This window comes from Cebus imitator, unplaced genomic scaffold (assembly GCF_001604975.1).
Source record: "Cebus imitator isolate Cc_AM_T3 unplaced genomic scaffold, Cebus_imitator-1.0 Scaffold38, whole genome shotgun sequence".
Classification (NCBI taxonomy): Eukaryota; Metazoa; Chordata; class Mammalia; order Primates; family Cebidae; genus Cebus; species Cebus imitator.
This window is the reverse complement of record NW_016107353.1, coordinates 9157186-9178119: the sequence shown is the minus strand read 5'-3', so window position 1 is coordinate 9178119 and position 20934 is coordinate 9157186. Positions and strand designations below refer to the sequence as shown.

The following is a 20934-nucleotide window of genomic DNA, read 5'->3' as shown; positions in this document are numbered from 1 at the left end:
GTAGAGACGGGGTTTCACCATGTTGACCAGGATGGTCTCGATCTCTTGACCTCGTGATCCACCCGCCTCGGCCTCCCAAAGTGCTGGGATTACAGGCGTGAGCCACCGCGCCCGGCCCTAAAATATTTTTATAATGATACACATCATTCTAATTTTCAAATCCCTAGTAAGTAACCAACACTCACTTTGCCTAAACCTAAAATAGCAACAGCGGCCCCTTTAAGAATGACAAGTGATAGGCTGTGGCCAAAGATAACAAATCGTCTTAGACCTTTCATAAATAACAGATGAACTTTTCAAAAGACATAGTAGATTGGACTAATGTCTACTTCCTGCTCTCCTAAAACCCTCATAAAGTAACACTAAATGGGTTTTCAAAAGGTGTATACCCACAAGGATGAGGAGAACAGCCTGAAAGACAATGGCAATAAAAGTTGGGAAGTTGGAAAAAAGAAGGAGCGTAAATAACAGAACCCCAAGCCAGCTATGGGGAAGTCAGGAGCCAACTGTATACGACAGAACTTCCAAAAGTCTGGCAGCATCAGTACCTGTGGAAATGAGGTTGAAAGCATTACCAAACTTGGGAAGGCTGGTTGAAATCTGTTTAAGAAGAACACAGATCCCCCAACACAGATTACCCTATATCCCACAGCTGGGTAATTGTTTTTTCCATACCCTGGCAAACACTGGAGGCTTACTCTGGAGAGGAAAATAGGGGATCTGTGGGCTGAGGAACAACAGATAGAACTGACGCATAGGTCCCGTAATGAAAACAGCATGGTGAAGTGATGTCAGTTTGCTGAGTGCTAAGATTCCCAGCCCTCTTATATCACAGGCTACCAGAAAGCTAGCAATTGGGCATTCACTCTGTAAGCAGGAAATCAGAGTATCTTTCTCTGGGAAAGGCAGTGAGTTTAAGAGAAGAGACCAATTTAAATGGCTGAGCCAAGATAATCCTCAGTGAGGGTAACAGGCAACAGACTCCACTCGTAAGCTGAGAGCTTTCAATCAGCCATTCGGTCCCACATCTGTAAATGTGATGGAACAACAAAGAGTGTCAGATAACTAAGTAATCTAATGGACCTGAACTCTGAAAGATAAAGACTAAAGCAAACATAAGAAGGTGACATAGAGGACCAGACTACACAAGGCAAGCATTGCTTCTAGGATTCCTAATAGTACATGGAAGTTGATTAACTTTTTTCTCTCCTCATGTGAATGTTTAAAAACTTCCATTATAATTTTAAAAACTTATTATAAACATAAAATACTGTAGCAATAAACAATAGCATAACATAAAAAAGAAATACTCAGAACAATCAGCTCTTAAAAATTAAAAATACCTGAGTATGAGCAATTTATTCATTTATAAAAAGAAAAAAATACAATAAAGGAAATAAAAACTCCATAAAATATTTAGAAGTAAGAAATCTCCCAGAAAGGAGGTCAGAAAGATAAGAGATGGAAGAAAATTGTTTTTAACTTTGAATCCTATATCTAGCCAAACTATCAACCAAGTTTGAGGACAGAAAAAAGACTTTGGCGGACATCCAAGATTTCAAGTACTCTTTCTCAAGAAACTGCTAAAGGATGTCCTCATCAAAAGTAATCAGTGAAAGAAAAAGATGTGAAGTATAGAGGTAACATTCTATTTGATTTAGGAGTACAGGGAGGGAATCACCAGGATAACGGTGAAGGGACCTGCTAATGTGAGACTACGGGCAGCATCTGAGTGAAAATTCTTTAGGAAGGTGAAATTGGAAGAATGTCTGATACACAGCTATTGTGTATTATTTATACATTGTCTCTGGCTGCTTTTGTACTACAAAGGCAGAATTAAGTAGTTGTGACAGAGATCGTATAGCCTGTGTCAACTTTAAATAACAGGATTCGGGAAATATGTCAAATGTAGAGATTATTAAAGCACAAAGCTGGAGGACAGCCACCCAGGAAGCACAGATTTCAAAGATTAGAAGTCAGTATTCCAAAGTATAGAAGCTTGGGGTCATTTATATAGACACAGTTTAGGGAAGGTTAACAAAATTTCAGTACCTTTCTACATAAGGCTTAATGCATAGTTACAATGATCTGATCGGGCAAGGTGGTCTTTTTCTTTCCAGAAAGGTATATTTAGCATTCCACACTGAAGATGTAACAGTTGTGGGTTCTTTTGCACCAACTGGTCTGAGTTAGGTACAGGACAATAAAGGAGGCAGTTAATCTCTAACAAAGGTTGGAGATTAGAAGGGGAGGAGGTCTGGTCTCTGGTGTCTCCTAGTCATTTACAGAACAAGAGCAATAAGGAGAATTAACCTATAAGAAGCAGAAGTTGCAACTACATGCTATGTGACTCAGATCAAAGTCACATCTCTCTCAAGATTTAAAGTGTTTTTGGGATTTCAATAGCTTTTAAATTTTATTTTCACACCTGCAAAGTGTAGAATATTTTCTGTCTGGCCCTTTAAGAAAAAGCTTGCAGACCTGATTTAGAGCATTGATTATAGACAATTGACTGACAGCTTGTGGTTGAATTCATTACACATACTACATGGAAATTTAAGCAAATGAAAAATGATAACTAATTACTCAATCCCGGGAAAATAAAAATTGGGCAAGAAAGGAAAAGTAGCCATGATTTACTTCGTGACTTAGCAATGAATATATTTACATGATTATAGTAATATAAATATCTAATATTGAGCTAACCAAAATTACTATACAACTGTATTGGGAAGGTGGAAAGAATGTGCGTATGCTGTGGGACTAGGACAAGGAAAGAATTTTGTTCTCATCTTCCATAGCGGGAAGTCAGTAGAGAAGAACTAAAACTGAAAAAACATGATGATAAATACCAAGAAAATCAACTAAAAGGGTGAAAATCAATTCTTCTAGGGAGGGCAGAAATGAAGGGGAGAGGGACAGGACTCCCACTTTTCATACAAATACATTTTTGCTGACTTTTTAAATTATGTGCCTTTATACCATTGATAAAGGGAACAAAATAAAATCCCCCACTAAATTGGAAAACAAAACAGAAAACTCTTTTTCAAGGTCAGCAAATACATAGTCCTCATGCCGCATGTCTCCTCTCAATTCACGGGCATCACTAATCACAGTCATATTTCCTGGTGAGTCAGGACATGGTCTCAGATCTTGAGAATAGTGTTCCAGTAGCCACTCCCAACCAGTAAAACTTACCCTTATTCATGAAAGAAATATCTCTGATACTACTGATATTACCAATTTGGGAGGATATTCTGTGGTTCTCAGACTTTACCACCAAAAGAACATTGCCTGACATTTAACTAATTAAACATCCTGATTTAGCTGCATTGTAAAACTTTACCTGTTCTAAATACCATTTCTACTTAAACCCACAAACATGGGAAGATACAGTTATTCTCTGTAGTATTCATGGATATAAGGTAATTTAATAGTATGTTTTTAGCATCTAACACTGGACCTAACATGGTAGGCTAGTAAATGTTTGAATGAATCCATAAATGAACTCTGTTGTGTAATTAATAATTTTTAATAACCAAGATAACTGAAAAGCTGAAGAAACCAACCCTTGTTAAAGCAGAAGGTAAAAACACAATTTTATTCAGCTTTTCATCATAAGTTGTGGTTCTGAATGATTTTGATTTCTGAATTAAAGTAGTTTTTGTCCTTTTCTTCTAACCCTTAATAGAATCTTTCCAATTAAAGATGTACCCCTGGAGACTGATGACCTTAACAATTGGCTCTATCAACGGTTTATTGAAAAAGAGGACCTCTTATCACATTTTTATGAAACAGGTACACAGTATCCTTTAAATAGTTGCTAAATTATAGCAACAATAGTGGAAACCTCTTTTAAATAAGACTGTTTGCATATGAGATCTTGAAACTTGAAAATGCACTCTGTAAATTGCTTGTGAGAAGCAAATCCCCTTATGAATCAGCTTACCCAGGAGATTATCAGCAAGGACAAAGACTATTTGAAATGTTGAAGAGTGTTATCAAGATGACCTTAGGTAATATTGCTCTCTGAAGTGATCTAGCACTCCTTTCCAGAAATGAATTTAAAGACATCTGTTGACTTTGTATTTATTTTTATTATTAAGATATATTTCATAAAGCATATTGCCTTTTGAAAATAATGTCAGTGTTATACAACTACTTATTTGATGAAAAACAATTTGTAAATAGAGGGAATTAGCATAAAGTATGCTATTTCAGAAATTATTTCATGTCAGTCTTACACATCCTGAGTCCTGACTACTGTGGGAATCTATAGAGATTCAGCAGAGACAAGGCAGCTAGAGTGCCTGCTCTCAGACAGATTATATTCCAGTGGGAGACATGGCAAACAAGTATGCAGAAAGAAAGAGAATCAGGATTATGACCAATTGGGAAAGGTTCCAGGAAGGAAATAAACAGAGATGGGAGGGGGAGTATTTTTTCTGATATGGAAAGGATTCACATGGGCCAGCTATTCACTAAGTAGAGGAGGAGAGCATTGCAGGCAGAGAAAAGGCAAAGGCAAAGAGGCAAGAAGGGGTTAAGTAGTATGGAAATTGTATTTCAAATGAAATCTCTCCTGGGGCACTGGAAAGTCACCGAAGATCCTTTAACATACACAGGTACAACTCTGGTTAAGCTAATATTCAACTTTTATTCCTGGACACTTACCACTACAGTAAAGCAAACTAATATTTCTATCTTGTCTTTTAGGAGCTTTTCCACCTTCCAAAGGCCATAAGGAAGCTGTTTCCAGGGAGATGACCCTCAGCAACATGTGGATATTTCTCATACAGTCTTTTGCATTTTTGTCAGGCTATATGTGGTACAACATCATTCAGTATTTTTACCATTGCCTATTTTAGGAATTGACTTGGACTTGTCAAGGTCACCATAGGAATTCAGACTTTCTTTCCTAAGTGTGCATTATTTTACATGTACAAATCAGAATATATTTAAAAAAAGCAAAAGAAATTCAATGGATGGATTAATATTTATCCCCCTTTGGGATATTTTAGAACTCTACTAAAATGAGGATTAGTAATATAATGACCTGCTAATATATTTTAAGAACATGTTTTAAGAAGATACACTCTATCACATATTTAAGCAAACATCACATTTGGAGAAGGTGAAATTATAAAATCATCCTAGAAGACTATCTGAAAGAAATTCTGTTGCCACCAGTTATACTTGACAATTTAGTTCAAGCTCAGAAAGTTATATTCATCCCTCTTAGCTGTAGTCTCTATTAGGGCAGCACTCTAGAACGCCCACATTTCCACCAACTCAGTAACCTTGAGGGGAGCTGGTTGGCACCTTGTGAAGAACTCTTTCCCTGTCGTTTGCAGTAACAAACTCTAGTCTTCAACAGCTAACTGAGGTACATTATTGGCATTCTCTGTGTGGGAAAAGCAGTGTCCACTGGACCCCTTCTGGTACTGGATGCGTTCTTTACAAAGGCTAGCTCAGTCCAACACTGTGTTTACATGCACTCCTGCTTTTCCTTATATCATTTCTCATTTTGTATTGAAGGCATATCATAAATTGATAATTTTATAAAATGCACTTTTATCAGATGCAAATATAGTAAAGGATTAATAATATAGCCTGAAAACAAATGGGAGCATAGCAGTGTGTGAGGTTCTCAAGAGCTGTCTTGTCTGTGTGTGTTTATTTGCCTGCCAGGGCTCTCCAGTGCCATCCTACATTAGGTACCACCCTGATGTGATGCCTCTATTGTAGCTCAGAGGCTTTATTTTTTCCATTTTGGCATTGGCACTAAATGCATTTGGGGATAGTTGAAACAAATTAATATAGGACATTTAAATGATTAAGGGGAAATAAGAAAAATAAAAGCTAGTGGCCTGTAATTGTAACAAGTTCTCATGTGGCATCCCTAGGACTTGTAGTGTGTTGAATCATCACATCACAGCTGCCCCTGTCAGGGTTAGTGGAATTAGGAAAGAGACCAGCACAAAAGGCTCCCCAATCTTTTCCAGTTGCTTTTTTTTTTTTGAGACAGAGCCTTACTCTGTTGCCCAGGCTGGAGTGCAGTGCCATGATCTCGGCTCACTGCAGTCTCTGCTTCCTGGGTTCAAGCAATTCTCCTGCCTCAGCCTCCCAAGGAGCTGGGACTACAGGTGCCCACCACCATCCCCTGCTAATTTTTGTATTTCTAGTAGAGACAGGGTTTCACCATGTTGGCCAGGCTGGCCTCGAACTCCTGACCTCAGGTGATCCACCTGCCTCTCCCTCCCAAAGTGCAGGGATTACAGGCGTGGGCCACTGCGCCCATCCTCCAGTTGCTTTTGAAGAAGGTAAAGTCAAGTTTCTATTTCTAGAAAATATTTTTAAAGAAATGTGTCGCTATGTTTATGCAGTTTACCTCATAAGAGAACCATACCCTTCTCCAAAAGTGCTGGTACTATATCAGTGAGGTGAGTGGGTTTTTTGTTTGGGATTGTAAGACTATTAGGCTCCTAGTAAGTCAGTGGTAGTTTACTGTGATATGAGCATTGTAGATTCCCCTGTTGTCACTAATCACACAAATGACAATTTTGAGAAGTAGGCTATAAAACAAAAATAAAGGTTAATGTTTTCTATTTTTAAATAAACCAAAAAAAAAAAAAAAACAACAGAAAAGATGTGAATTTTCCCCAGGTATGTGGGAAAGGTAAAGCAACACCAAATAAAAGCCCACAGCAGCTTCATCTTTAGGATAACTCAGTGCATATGTGAAGGAGAAAGATGCATTAACTGAAATACCTCATTGAATATTATTATACTACTGGTAAAATGCAGAAGACAGTGTTAATGTGTTTGGTTTGGGGACTGGTTGTTATAACATGCAATGTTTTTGAAATCTAAGCATTTCATTGTGTGTTCTACAGTGACAGTGAATAAGTGAAACCAATCTCAGTTTAGAGGTATGGATAATGACAGAAAGCCAAATAGAAGCATAATGATGCTTCTCTTTGAGGCCCAGCGAGCACCACTAAATTACTGGGTGAAATAAAATTGCTCACCTGAGAGATCAGTCAGCCATCGGGGGGAGAAGTTATTCACTGTCAAATACAGCATGCACAGTCCTAGCTGATAGACCTTTTCTTCATTGCTACAGCAAGCCACAGGGTAGAGTGACCAGTTCTCCTCTCCAAAAATAAATGCATACATGCATACATAAATGTGGCTGAGGGCCACTTTTGCCATCACTGTGCTCCAAAGGAACATGATATTGTTAAATATTCTGTACACATTAAACTATCCTGTAAGATGCTTTACTTTTCAAGTGCAGTGTCATTTTCACAGTCTCCAGGGTGACAAATACCAATAGATATGTGAGTTAATTTTTGAAATATTTCTGTGAGTTGTAAATAGATGTGTATTTGATCTGCCCTATCCCTCTTTGATTCTGTATTAACATGTTCTCTCTTCTGTTTGCAAAATCTGTTTATTTGAAAGCATTGGTAGTGGTTTCTTTATCAGTAACTGGAGTTCTCCTGCTTGCACTAGAGAAGGTAAAGAGAGAATCAGTGTTCTTATACGGCAATCTGAGGAAGCAGCAATATGCCACTGTACAAAACTGAAGAAAATTTATAATTTGTACTTTGTGAACGGAGATGAAATAACATTTAAACTATGCATATTTTGTCAAGAGGAAAGAAAATAAAACTGTGCCAGTTTTATACCAGTACCTTGTAGAAGCTCAGCTCTTCTTGGTCTTGGCTAGATTGCCTAGATTCCCACAGCAGACAAGGTTGAGAATCCATTGCTGAAATCCTGGTATTGATGAGTTACAGTGATGGAGCATCTGCTTGGCCACAGGCAGGTCCAGTCACTACAAAAGTGACCAAGCCAGCAGGTCACCCTTGACTTCAGTAGCAATTATTGGTGTTGAACTATACATAAATTGCAGAGAAACCTATAAGCAATGGAAGGTAAAGAAATATCACAGAACAGAAAATAATGTTTTGGGTAAGCAAACAAATTCATTGAGAATTCCAAAAGTATATTTAAAAAGAAGATAGCTGTGAGTTCATATCTGTTATGTTAGTTTTTAATATTACAAGCAATCCTTAACTCTCCACTGTAAAGGAAGTATTACTAGATTAATTAATTTCTGGATAGTTAATCTGGTAATAAATGATAGGTAAATCAAAAATTGCTTTTATTTAGGAGTTTGAATTCTTATTCTCATCAGACTTATTTTTCTTCTAGGGATACTTACTAATTAAATGATTTCAGTTGTTTCTTAGGGGTTTTTTGCCTATATATTTATGACTGTGTTAATGAGTAGTGAAGTGATATGGAAAGACAGCTATCAGGAAGAGGAAATACAGAAGCCTGAATAATCTATGGGTTAGAAAAAGCATCCCTGAATAATCAAGAGTTGGCAGTATTGGCATTTTTCTCAAGCCTTTTTATGAAAATGAAATCTGAAATCACCAAATGTAAACCTGGAAACATTCTAGTGTTACTGTTTTGGATTCATGTTAAGAATTTCTCTTTATTTTTTGCTCATATTACCCACTTCTTGTGGATTTGTCTGAGTAATGTTTTTTTGACAATCACTTCCCTAAAGACTCTTCTGAACTAGTTGGACCTGGTTATGATCATAGAGAGTAGTCTTTAATCATAGGTAGTCTTCTTGGATTATTTTTATATTTGAAAAGAAAAATGTTTTATTTGCACTACTGAATACGAAGAGTTAATTGTTTTCTTTGTTCTTTTTTTGAAGTCATTATACAGGACTTCACTCCAGAGTTACCATTATAATTGTGTTCAGCTCTGGTCCACAGAGGACGGATAAAAAATGGTTTGTTATATTTTTTGCTCTGCAGTGCTGTGAGCCTTCTGTTAACATGAAGGACAAAGTCAAAAGCAGCAGTGGGCAGCAGGAGGGGCAGAGACTAATACGCTTGGGACCAAAACCATCTAAGTTAGAGATTTCCAGATCACAGAGGGGCTGGGTATTCTCTGGAGCAGTCATTGGTCGGTGCTATATTGTAATCATTTTGCACCAATCCCCAACAATTAGGAACTGAACCCTGGGAATAAGCTGAGGGTGCTGAACTGTTGGGGGAGGGTGACTGTAGCCATATGGAAGATAAAATATGGGTTTTTCTGCAAAATTTCCATCTGAGGGTTTTTACGTTTAATATATTTTTAAGACAGTTTAAAGAGCAAAATTTTTTTAAGTGTATTCTAGTTGCAAAGTATGCACACATATCTTGAATGGCTTTATTTTTATTGTGTAAAACTGTTGAACACTTGACTGTGATGCACAAATTCTTTACATGTAAGGAGTCTATGCATTTTACAGTAACTTATTTTATGATTGGGTATTGAGACAGTTATACATTCAGCTGCCATTAGTTTTATTAAGTGCTTTCATTTTCTTTACAGTTATTACAAAATTATATTTATTTTATACAGATGGGTTTTCATTTTCCTGATGCTATAATGTTTACTTCAGCTTTTTGACCTTTGTGTTATCTGCATGTTGTAACACGTGATAAGAATGAATGTAAAGGCTGTGGCAACTATAATTTTTGTAAAGGGCTGGTCACATGTGGATCTGGTTTATGAATACATTTGGGATGATTTTAGTAACCAGATCACCTTTTCAGAAATTTAGATGTGAACACCAAAAGAAGCATTTTCTCAACAGAAATTAATAGCTGGTTCTATTTTTTTTAACATAGAAAAAATAAAGTTGATTTTTTTCAAGTAAAGTGCTTTTAATTATTAGTAGTGGGGATGGGACATGTGTGTTTTACCAGCGCTATTTGGGCATTAACATCTGCAGGCATGTACTTAAAGCACACTGTGGCAGTTGGATGCTGAAAGCAAACTGAAAAACCAAATGAAAAACCATCGGACTTCCTTCTTTGGTATAAAAATATTTCCCTCTTTCTCCCCATTCTTCCAATCCAGTGGTGTGCTGGTAAATGTTTAGCATTCCATTCTCCTGGGATAAAATAATGTATTCATGTATTCAACTATACATGTTTGTTATAAATTTTGCTGATAGCAAGAACATATAACACAATTAACAAATAAGATATAAATAGTTTATTATAAATCCCATATAGCTAGTGGATTCTCACAGGATACCTAGTTGCTCAGAAAAAAACTAAAATGCTTTTTTAAAAGGATGCTTAATTGCTTTTTGCTGAGCTCTTACAGTCAGCCTATGATTGTATTTCAATCATGATTTGAAAAAAACGGCAGATCATCCTAATCTAAATCATTTTCCAATAAATTTATTGTCATTCAATCTGATATGTGATTTACTGTTAAAACTGTTTCTTACCATGGTACATATTAGACTCGTTAAGCTGAAATCACTTTTAGCTTTAACATTAATTGTAAATTTATATGATTCAATTTTAATAATGAATGCTTAACTACTGCAGGCAAACTTCTAAAATGTAACCATTGGCTCTTGGGAGCCAATAGGAGCTGTATCCAGCACACCACTGCCCCATCATTTTTTTCTTAACTATTAGTATTAAATAAACTTCTCATAGTTAATCTACTCGCTGAACTCAGGAAATTCCTATCATTGAGGCTGGCAAGGGCTTTAAAGGGTTGGAAAAACATTAATGTCAGTCCTACACAGCGAGCTTTTGATTTTGAAGAATGTGACAGAAAGAAAACTTTTATTGAAATAAATGGGAAGCTTGCATATTTCTAAAGTTGGCTTTATACTTTCATTTCTCAAAGCTAAGTAAACTGTGGTATAGGCGTCTGTAAGATGTTAGCATTTAAAACATCTTACCATTTAAAACATCAGTTAGGTATTTGTTTGTCCAACGTGTTGATCCCATTGAAACATTTAAAATATTTTGCACAGTCAGCCAAATGAGTTAAATTGTTACAGTTGTGTCTACCTCTTATTTTTCTATCTGTATTTAGGCTGCTGTTTTGGTGAGATTCTACTTTCTTTTTCCCCTGGAAGTACTTTCTGTGGAAGACAAGGAACAGACTGAGGACAGAGGCCTGAAAACAAATTGGAAGCACTCAGAGATCTATTGCTGACCAGCCCTATTCCTCATGAGTTGGTGGGGGGGAAAGCCATTGTTTTAAATTTTCACTTAATATGAAAATGCTTGTTTTTAAAATGTGTTTTCCTGCTGAACAAATGTATTTTTAAAAGGAAAAAAAAAATCCTCTTTTGGCTCTTAAGAAGTCAGCTGTATGAGCAGGCGTGACCATATCATAACATGCTGATATGTTAGAAATCAATAAATTTTTACCTCTCAGGATCCGGGTAACCTTGTTCTTAACTGTTAGAGGCTTGAGAAACATAAACCAAGTCTCAGCAGCTCAGATCACGTAGAAACAGACACATAAATGGAACGTGGGAAGAGAGTTGGCTAACCACTGGAAATGAGATGGGCCCCTTTCATAATAAGAAAAGCACTTTCTAGTAAGTACAAAGGAAGAAACTGGAACAATGTTTTCTACTAGTGAGCAGGCAGCATATCACAGAGCTCATTTCTGAGTTTTCCTCTGGAAAGATTTTAGTGCCCCCCATTTGGAATACTTTGTGCCTTTTGGGTGTGGGAGCACTGGAGATGGATATGGAAAAGTTCTCACTGTTCACTTACCTGAGGTGAGAGAGCAGTCAGCCATTCTTTGATTGCAGCAGCTGCTGTATGGTGTCACTGAAAAAAACCTGTCGCTGGGATACTTCCCATAAAATATCATTGGTTGCATCTTTATTCCTTTGTTTCATTTTTGATGGGAAAAACTCCCTGAAAGGGATCTTACCTTCAGTTTCTTACCAGTGGACACTGCATCAGGACAAGCTGATGGACAATTGAGGGAAAAGCAAATAGGTACCTAGAAGTGGAGAGATCAGAAGACCTTGGAGTGCTAGGAAGAGGAAGCCAGGAGTGTTGGAAGGCAAAAGGAAGACCAGAGGCTGCTGTCCACAAACACGTACACACGTCCCTGATACACGAAGACTTCCAAGGAAGGAAATCAACTTCCATGAGAACTCTGACCTAAGAGTTCCTTCCCTGGGGCTCACCTGTAAAGGATCCCAACTCCCATTTCATATAACTGCCCACTTTACTGAGGAAAGGCATACCTCAGCCAGTAGGGATGCCCCTCCAGGGTGAAAAACAAAGGGACAATTCAAAATATTGGTGACACAAGCTTCTTTCAATCGAGCATCAGCCCACAATCAGGCTTTTTGTCTTTCTCTGACTTATGCACATTTCAGTAAGGACAAAGGATGGCATTAGAAATGGTGCATTTGGGTCTGTATTGGCTATATTGAATTCTGATACATTTAGTGTGGGGACTGAGCAATGGCAGCTCAGGGCTCATGAAAGTAGAAGGTATCAAGACTTCTTATGGCATAGGTTCAAGACTGGCACAGAGTAACTTTTGCTGCTGCATTCCTTTAATTAACATATTACAGAGCTGGTCCAGATTCAATGTGGAAAGGTCTGTAAATGGATACAATGTTGAATACTGAGAGGCATGCTTCATTGAGAGCTGTCTTTCAAGATCGCTACCACAGTTAAAAAAAAAAATTCCTAAGCTATTTGAATAAAGAACACAAAATGGGTCTAAAAGAGTTCTTGCACTTTGGAAGACTTGCCCATAATTTCCATTAGTTAGAAATATTTCGAGTTCCCAAATACTTTAAGAGGATTAGATTTGTTGATCCATCCCTCATCTCATTCATATAAGTCACATTAGTCAAATGGACACCTAGCTAAAAGAATAGAGGTTTTATTTGGACATAATCTTCATATTATTTTTGGCGCCGACTGATGCATGACGCATTGGCCCTTAGAATTTCAGAGCAAGTAATCACCTTGTTTGGGGATGACAGATTTCATTCTGGTACAATTTTGGTGCATTGCTGGTAGTATCAAATGGCTACTTGGTAGAATTGTGGGGACAAGAACCAGCTTTCTTTTATTTGCATTCATATAGTTTCCCCAAAACAGCAGATTGCTTTGGTTCAGATTTATGTATTTAGTAAATAAGAGTTAAATCTAAAGGAACAAGTATACTTATTTAAAGGGTGATGGATCTAGAAGCTAAAGCTTCCATAACATCCTTATCCTTGATTTTAATAATCCCAAAACCCCAGAAGATAATTTTTTGATTAATGTTCCTCTCAGCTGCTGCAGAGATAGAATTAAGTAGAAAAAGGGCCTGAAATTCATGATTTTTATTTTTTTGGATGTGGAAGTGAAGTGCACTTCCACATTTAAAAAATTTGCCCTACATAGTAGAAGATAAAGAGAGCATTTTTATGTTAGACTGAAGGGAATAATAATCTCAATAGTTCCTTTCTTTTCTGAATTCTAGGTGTGAAACTAGAGGGGTAATAAATTCTAGGCAACGATTGCCACTAGTGCCCAAATATCCCTTTGTCATGCCGCCATCAAGTTTTAAGGACTTGTCAGGAGCCCAAGAGCAGCAGAACCAGGGACCTGAGTTCGACCTTGGCCTTTTGGCAAGTTTCTTATCCTCTCAACCTCACGCTATTACATGTTAAAAGAGAAATGCTCAAAGACTTCTTTTCAGTATTAAGTGAGATTATATACAGGAAGCACATGCGATGTTGAATGGCACATATTACCAAATGCGCAGTAAGGAGGCTGTTTTTATCCCACCCCAACTGGGTCTAATAGAGGATGTACATTATTCTTGTATTGAGATGTACCTAAACTCTGAGTGATTGATGTGTTCCATGCATAAAAGTGGTATTACTGACCCAATACAGTGGCTCACGCCTATAACCCCAGCACTTTGGGAGGCCAAGGTGAGAGGATCAGTTGAGCCCAGGAGTTTGACACCAGACTGACAGGAGATCAGCCTGGCCAACGTGGTGAAACCCCGCCTCTACTTAAAAAAATAAAATTAGCCAGGCATGGTGGTACATACCTGTGGTCTCGGCTACTCAAGGAGTGAAGTAGGAGCATCACTTGAACCTGGGGGAATTGAGGCTGCAAGAGCTGTTATCATGCCCCGGGTTCCTTGGGCTTCTAAGTTAGAGAAATGCAATCAGTATAGCTAAATCCCTAACCCCACACAGTCAGACTAATATATCTAAGGCTCCAGTTAGCAGCGAGAAAAAGCTTTGAGGCTGGAGAGCCAAATAGGAAGGTGAGGAGACGGGGGCATAAAGAGGAAATCAGATCTGCTAGACAAGACATTACATAGGCTTAATAGGGACCTATTTTTGTTTCTGAGACATGATGTCACTTGTGGTGAAGACCTTGAACTAATTATCAAAAGGGAGGGAACTATAATTTCTAGTATTTGGAAGCTGTCCACCAGCCATGGTTCTCTGTATAATTCATATGATTCTAAATATAAAACTACATTGAAAGTAGCTTAATGCATCAGGAAATAGAAAGTAATTTTGAAAACCTTTCTCCTTTCTAGTTGCAGAAGTCTCAGAAGTTTTTATCTTGAGAGCTGTCACTTTACCTTCCAGTGGTAAGTTCTGGGTGCTCAGTTCTTAGTGGGTACCAGAAGGAAGTGTAGAGATTAGAATCAAATATTGCTTGTGGCTATTGAGGTGATCATGGTAGAGCACAAAGAAACAAGGCAGAGCCGGGTCAGCAGATGTGTGTTTGAAGCCCTGCCTTGCTGCGGGTGGGGGTGAGGAGATGAGAAGCAGGAGTCAAAGCCTAATCTGGCCCTAAGAACCTTTGACTCCCCAGCCAAACATCCAACGGGCTTTCCACCCCACCATTCACAGAACTTCAGAGCAACATCATAAAGTGGGAATTCCAGGAGAGAGAGGCTGCAGGGAAGCTTGGCATAAACAACAACTCATGGATATGGAGATGGCTGCTGAGGCACTATGATATTCAGAGTGGTCCTTGGCTGGCTTATTATAAAGAAGACTCATCCTTTTTTTCCCAAAGGATGGCTGAAAAAAGCAAGGGAATGAATGAGTTAATGAATGTCAAATTTAAAAAGCATTTTTTCCTGGAGGCAGAGAAATGGAAAAGTTGACTGCTGAAAACCAGCCTTCAGAATCTGTGCCATGTCAGATCAGGAATAATGATTGAAATAGTCATTGGAGTGATGTCTGAGGGGTGTGGAAACCTGGTGTCACGGGGAGCATTGCCTCAGACTCTGTCTTCCTCTTTATTAGGACTTGAAGAGGAAGGAGAGGAAGGACAGCAGGGTTACCTCACCAGCTCCCGCCCCCACCCACCAGGTACTTGTCTGACTGCAGGGGGAGATTCTAACACCGAGGGGGCCGGCAAGCAGGAGTGCCCAAAGGGTTTCTCATTTGAAAGGTATTTACTGTTAAGGGAGAGTGGGAGGAGAGGAGAGGCAGGCACGGGTGAGCAGAACATAGGTACTAGGAACCTGCAAACCACAGACAAGAAGGAAGTGAAAGACCTGAGGGTTTGCTGTAAGGTTCTTTAGCAGGAGGAACACTGGGCCTGGGGGAGAAAACACACGTGTCTCCTTCCAGGGGCTCCTGCCACAGCCTCAGCCCCAGACATCTTGAGGTTCAGTGTGTCTGACTGTCTGCCAGTGCACCCCAGTGGGGGCGCATGGTGAGACTTCCTCCATCTGGGCTACTCCTGGAGTGGGTTCCAGCTTTTCCCCTCATCCCTGCACACCACTGGGAAAACACGAGCCAAAACTGGTGAGGACGTCCACTCTGGTTATCTTCCCTGCTCATCCCTTCTGGGAGCCATTTTCCTAACTGAGGGGTATTGGTGGAGTGCTCAGGATGTTCCTGGTGGGTGTATTTCCTCCAGGTGAGGGTAGCATAAAAGCCACAGACTTTGAGAAGCCTCTGTTTCTTTCCTTGACTAGCACTTTAAAAGGTGTGCGCTCTACCCTCATCAGTAGGGAAGGGAGGCTCTGTGACCCTCCTTTATTCTCCCATCTTTCTACAAGGCTCTAATACATTTAAAACAAGCCTATGAAAAGGCTGCCAATCTCATGCCATTTTCTGACTGTTTTTCAAAGTGAAGGACATCTGAAAAAATACATTACATTACCTATAGCCCAGGGGGTGGGGAATAATAGTACAAGGAATTAGGAGGCATTTCTTCTCTTTTGACAGGCTGAAAGGCTTCCTAGGTGAGAAGAGATTTCCATTGCTGGTTGAAGGAAGGGAGAAGGCTGAGTGGGAGGTGCAAGGGCTGCTAATCTGAAAATTAATGCAATTTCCACTCTTTAGAAAATGCCTGCCTTGCAAGGAGAGGGTGGTGAGAATCCAGTGAGATAATCCTTGTGGAAGGGTTTGGAGAACCTTAGAACACTTCACCAGAGTGAGGGGCAATGACCATTTGAGTCCATGATGAAAAAGGCCCTTTCTTGTCACTAGAAGAATTCACAAAGAGGCTGGGTGAGCCTGTGCCAGGGTGCTGGGTGGGAGAACCCACTCTGGGTGGAGGGTGGACCAGCTGGCCCCTAAGGTCTCTCTCCTCCCAGCCCCCAACTTCCATGCGCCCTTGTCACAGAGACCCTGATAAAAGCTCCCACTGTGCCTGGGTTTTCTGTTGTGCTCAGAGGAGGGAAGAAACAATGAGCTCAGCTTGGCCAGAGGACAGGACTCATTTTGCCCTTGTCACTTGCAGAGGCCTCTCCCCAAGCAGCAAACCACCAGGCAGGACCAGCTACATCATCTGTGTGACCTGACCCAGTACAAAATGAAAATTCGACTCCCTGTTCAAAAAACATTATGAATTTCAAGTCAGCAACAGAAGAACAGTAAAACACAGGCAGCTCATGAAGTCTGCCCTGTCATGAGGACCACAAAGGAGGAAATGAGGAATGGGAAGGAGCCAGGCCTCTGGGGGTCATCCATGTTCCCTCACTGTCCTACCTACCACGGCACTGCACAAGATGCTCTTAGGAAATGAGAGTAGCAAACTGTCGGCTGTGGAAGCTTAGCCCACCAAGGCCTCCCAGAACTGAGCCCTGAAGGCCAGGAGACCAGGCATCCACCGACCATCCCCCAGTGGTTAAGGGCTGCCTCTGCAGTGGGTGGAAAAGGCTTCCATGGCACCAGAGAAGCCTCAAGGCCAAAGTTGAAAGGCTTAATGTGAAAGATGCTGCCAGGGTGAGCATGTGTCCTATGGAGGAAGAGCCACCCACCATAGGGCAGCTAAACACTGAGCCAAGGGAACATGGCCAGGGGCACCTAAGACATCTGCACAGGGGCCACCAGACTTCTCTAGGAACCAGCTTCCCAGTGCAGAATGGGGTGGGGTCTGCAAGGTCTGTGGACAAAGTAACATTTACGTTGCTCTGTGAATTGATGTGCCCTTCCTCTCCTCACTGATTGCAGTTCTCCATTATTTGAGCTGCCTCTTTTCCTACCCACTGTGCAGTCACACCAAGAACCAACACCAGGTTGCACAGGAGAGTGGGACAACGGGGTGGGATCAGTCAGCTAGTGTTTACAGAGTGTGTCTACGAGTGGACTGGAAAGGAGGCTGGGGACAGTATACAAGCTCTGCCAGTCACATGTTGACATGCGCAGATAGCATCACAGAGATTAGCTGTGGCGGTGCTGAAGCCCTGCCTAGAGAGGGAGGTGCAAAGCGCAGGAAAGGGTTCAGAGCACATTTCGCTGCTGGCAGGAGGACACTGGAGACATGTGCTGCCTCCATCCTCAGTCGCCCAGGCAGCAGCTCACCTCCAGCCTCCCCCTGGCTGCACGCCTTACACTGCCCTGGGTCCAGCAGGCCAGCTCGGATCTCTTTGCCAAGTCCTTCCCTCCCCAAGGCCCTCTTTCTTGGCCACATTTCCTCAAAACCACTTTCTAGGCCCTTGTTGCCTCCCGCATTGTTCTGAGAAATGGGTTGGTAAATTGCCCAAGCCAGAACCCCTGACCTTCGAGCAGAGAAGCAAGTTGATCATTGTTATTAGTCAATCTTTAAGATGGAAGGATCCAGGCATAGGAAACTGGAATCTTAGGGAATGACCCCAGCTTCGCTCCTTTCTTGCCAGATAGGTTACATTTCCACAGTTTCTACATCTTGAGACAATAATCAGCTGCCATGAGATCTAATGAAATTGCACCTGAGAATGGAGTTTTCTAACTAATGGAGTTTTATGTAAACATGGCCTTTAGTAACCACTGTTTGCTGCTGTTGTGCCTTCTTCCTGTGCTCTCTCCCACAGCACACACAGTGGGCTTTGTTATGTGGAACTTGTTAGCTTGGCAAACTCCCATTGGTTTGGAGTTTGGAGTTGGACACTCAAACAGGCTGATCATGGGTTGTCTCAGGCCTGCAGGGGCACTTGATCCTGGTTCCGAGCCAGGAATGTGCAGATCCAGCTCTTCAGAGTTCCGTGGCCTTGGGCAAACTCCTTGATTTTCTATCGCCTCTCATGACTCATCTCGTGACTCATCTGACAAAGGAGGTTATTATGCCTGCCCTGTCTGCCTCCCGGGTTCCCATGAGGGTCACACTAGATGTGAATGTTTCCTCACAGGGGCATGCTAGATGGTCAAGCGCTGCAGAGGTGCAGGGGGTGATAATTGGGGGGGGGAAGCTTTCTACCTTGATGCCACAGCACACATCCTCCCATCAGGCCTAATGTGGACGGGGAGGCAGAGACAAGATCCTAAAACATTTTCAGAAACATCCGAGAGTCAGTGCACAAAAACAAATACTCACCTTCTTCCTAGGCAGGGGTATGTTAGTCCTTACCATTATGGTGGTGGTGGTTGTATTAAGGTATTATGGGTCAGAACAAAGAAAAGGGAAGGGGATAGAGTGGAATTTGAGTCCCAGGAAAGGAAGAAGAAAATGACAAGAAGTCTTGGGAGACCTGGCAGGAACCCAAAGGGAGGAGCCAGACAGCAGGGGACCAGACAGCAGGGGAGTGGGGAGGTGGCCAGATGAAGGAGATGGCATGTTCATTCCTGTACCACCCAGGAAGCTCCTAGAGGGAAGGAGGGAAAGCTAAGAAAGCAGAAAGCTAAGGTGGGCAGTTTTTCCCAAGCGTGGGGCCACTGACCCCTGGCACATGCAGGCACATGTGGATGGGCAGTAGAGAGACAAAGGAAGGAGGGAAGACAGGTTTCCTGGAAGGAGCTAAAGAAGCATGGTGGTGGTTTGGAAGGGAATATAACTGTGTGAAGGGACAAGGAGGGCAGTGACCCTGTGGTTTCTCTGGGAGCAGGAGCTTCCTGCACAGGCATCGCCAACAATCGGGAGTCAAAGGAAGCCTGGACTTCATTCTTTTGTTCTTCCTTCCCTCCTTCCTCTCAGTCAATATGTACTAAGTGCTTATACTGGCACTGTGCCAGGCGCTGGGCATACGCCAGGGAGCAAAACAGACAAGGTCTCCTAGAGCATGTAGTCTACTCAGGAGAGATGGAAAACAACTGAATAAAATACAGTTGATCCCCCTTCTTCGCAGATTCCATATTTGCAAATATGCCTACTCAATGAAACTTACCTGGGACACAAAAATCAATAGTCACAGACCTTCGGATTCATTCGCAGAAGTGCAGAGCAGCAGCAATTTTGAGTCGCCTGATGCGCCTGATCTCATAAGTTCAAACCTTCTTCTTGTTTCTGCTCTCATAAACAAGCATACTTTTCACAATCTGTTTAATGGGGCAGGGTTTTTTTTTGCATTGTTGTGTTTTTATTTGGTGAGTGTGCTCTTTAAAAAGGCCCCCAAGCATAGTGCTGAAGTGTTGCCTCATGTTTCTGAATGCAAGGAAGCAGTGACAGGCCTGATGGAGAAAATATGTAGGTTAGATAAGCTTTGTTCAGGTGTGAGTTAGTGCTGTTGGCTGTGAGTTCACTGCTAATGAATCAGTGGTATACACAGTTGGCTCTTGAACAACAGGAGCTTGAACAGCATAGGCACATTTATATGCAAACTGTTTTCAATAAAAGTTACACCAAGTGTGCCTGCCTCGCCTGCCACCCCTTCCACCACCTCCACCTCTTCCACCTCCACCACCACTGAGGCAGCAAGACCAATCCCTCCTCTTCCTCCTCCTCCTCAGCCTACTCAAGGTGAAGACAAGGATGAAGGCTGTTATGATGATCACTTCTACTTTACGAATAGTAAATATGTTTTATCTTATGATATTCTTAATATAGTATTTTCTTTCCTCTAGCTTATTTTATTGTAATAAGAATACAGTATATATAATTCACATACAAAAACGTGTTAACTGTTTATGTTATCAGTAAGGCTTCCAACTAACAGTGGGCTATTAGTAATTTAAGTTTTGGGGAGTCAAAAATTCTATATGGATTTTGAACTAAACAGCGGGGGTTAGTACCCAAAACTCCCTCATTATTCATGGGTCAACTGTATTAATTAAGGTGTCTTTAAGCAGAAACACACATAAAAAAGGGTTATATATTGAAGGATGGATGGAAATGTAGCCAAAGGCTTGCAAAAACCTAACCCTGCATTTCCTCAGTAGTTCAGTATTCACTAGCTCAGTGTTCATGGTGACTTTACAGAGCATATCGACCCCAAATAATGAGGAAGGACAGTAATTTTATTTATAAGTGTCATAAAGAAGACCAAATGGGGATAGATTAGAGTATGATTGGAAGGGGGCTAGTAATCCAGGAGGCTCTCGGGGAGGTGACAATTGAGCCAAGACTGGGATGACAAAAAGCAGGCAGCCACATGAGGACCTTTGCAGAAAATTCCAGGGGATGAGGACAGCAGGGGCATCAGCCCTAGGGTGGGAAAGCTGTGGTGGGCATTGCCAGGGCAGACTGAGAGCCTGGCTGGACAGTGGAGCAACCGGGAGAGGAAAGCATGACACAAGAGGAAGCAGAGAGCCTAGCACTTTGGAAGGCCGAGGTGGGTGGATCACCTGAGGTCAGGAGTTAGAGACCAACCTGGTCAACATGGTGAAACCCCCATCTCTATGAAAAAATAAAAATAAAAAATTAGCCAGACGTGGTGGTGCAT

The 20934-nt window shown here is 41.0% G+C and overlaps 1 protein-coding gene across 4 annotated transcripts in view; it reads left to right on the top strand.

Annotated features, from left to right (window-relative positions):
• The window catches only part of LPGAT1 (lysophosphatidylglycerol acyltransferase 1), an 82480-nt gene extending 71204 nt beyond the window's left edge, over positions 1 to 11276 (top strand). For all 4 annotated transcript variants that reach the window (XM_017525601.1, XM_017525599.2, XM_017525602.2 and 1 more), the window contains 2 exons: positions 3692 to 3798; positions 4717 to 11276. In XM_017525601.1, coding sequence (XP_017381090.1) covers positions 3692 to 3798; positions 4717 to 4868 — 259 coding nt within the window. In that variant the 3' untranslated portion in view covers positions 4869 to 11276. The remainder of the gene's footprint in view (positions 1 to 3691; positions 3799 to 4716) is intronic.
• The last annotated feature ends 9658 nt before the right edge of the window (positions 11277 to 20934 follow it).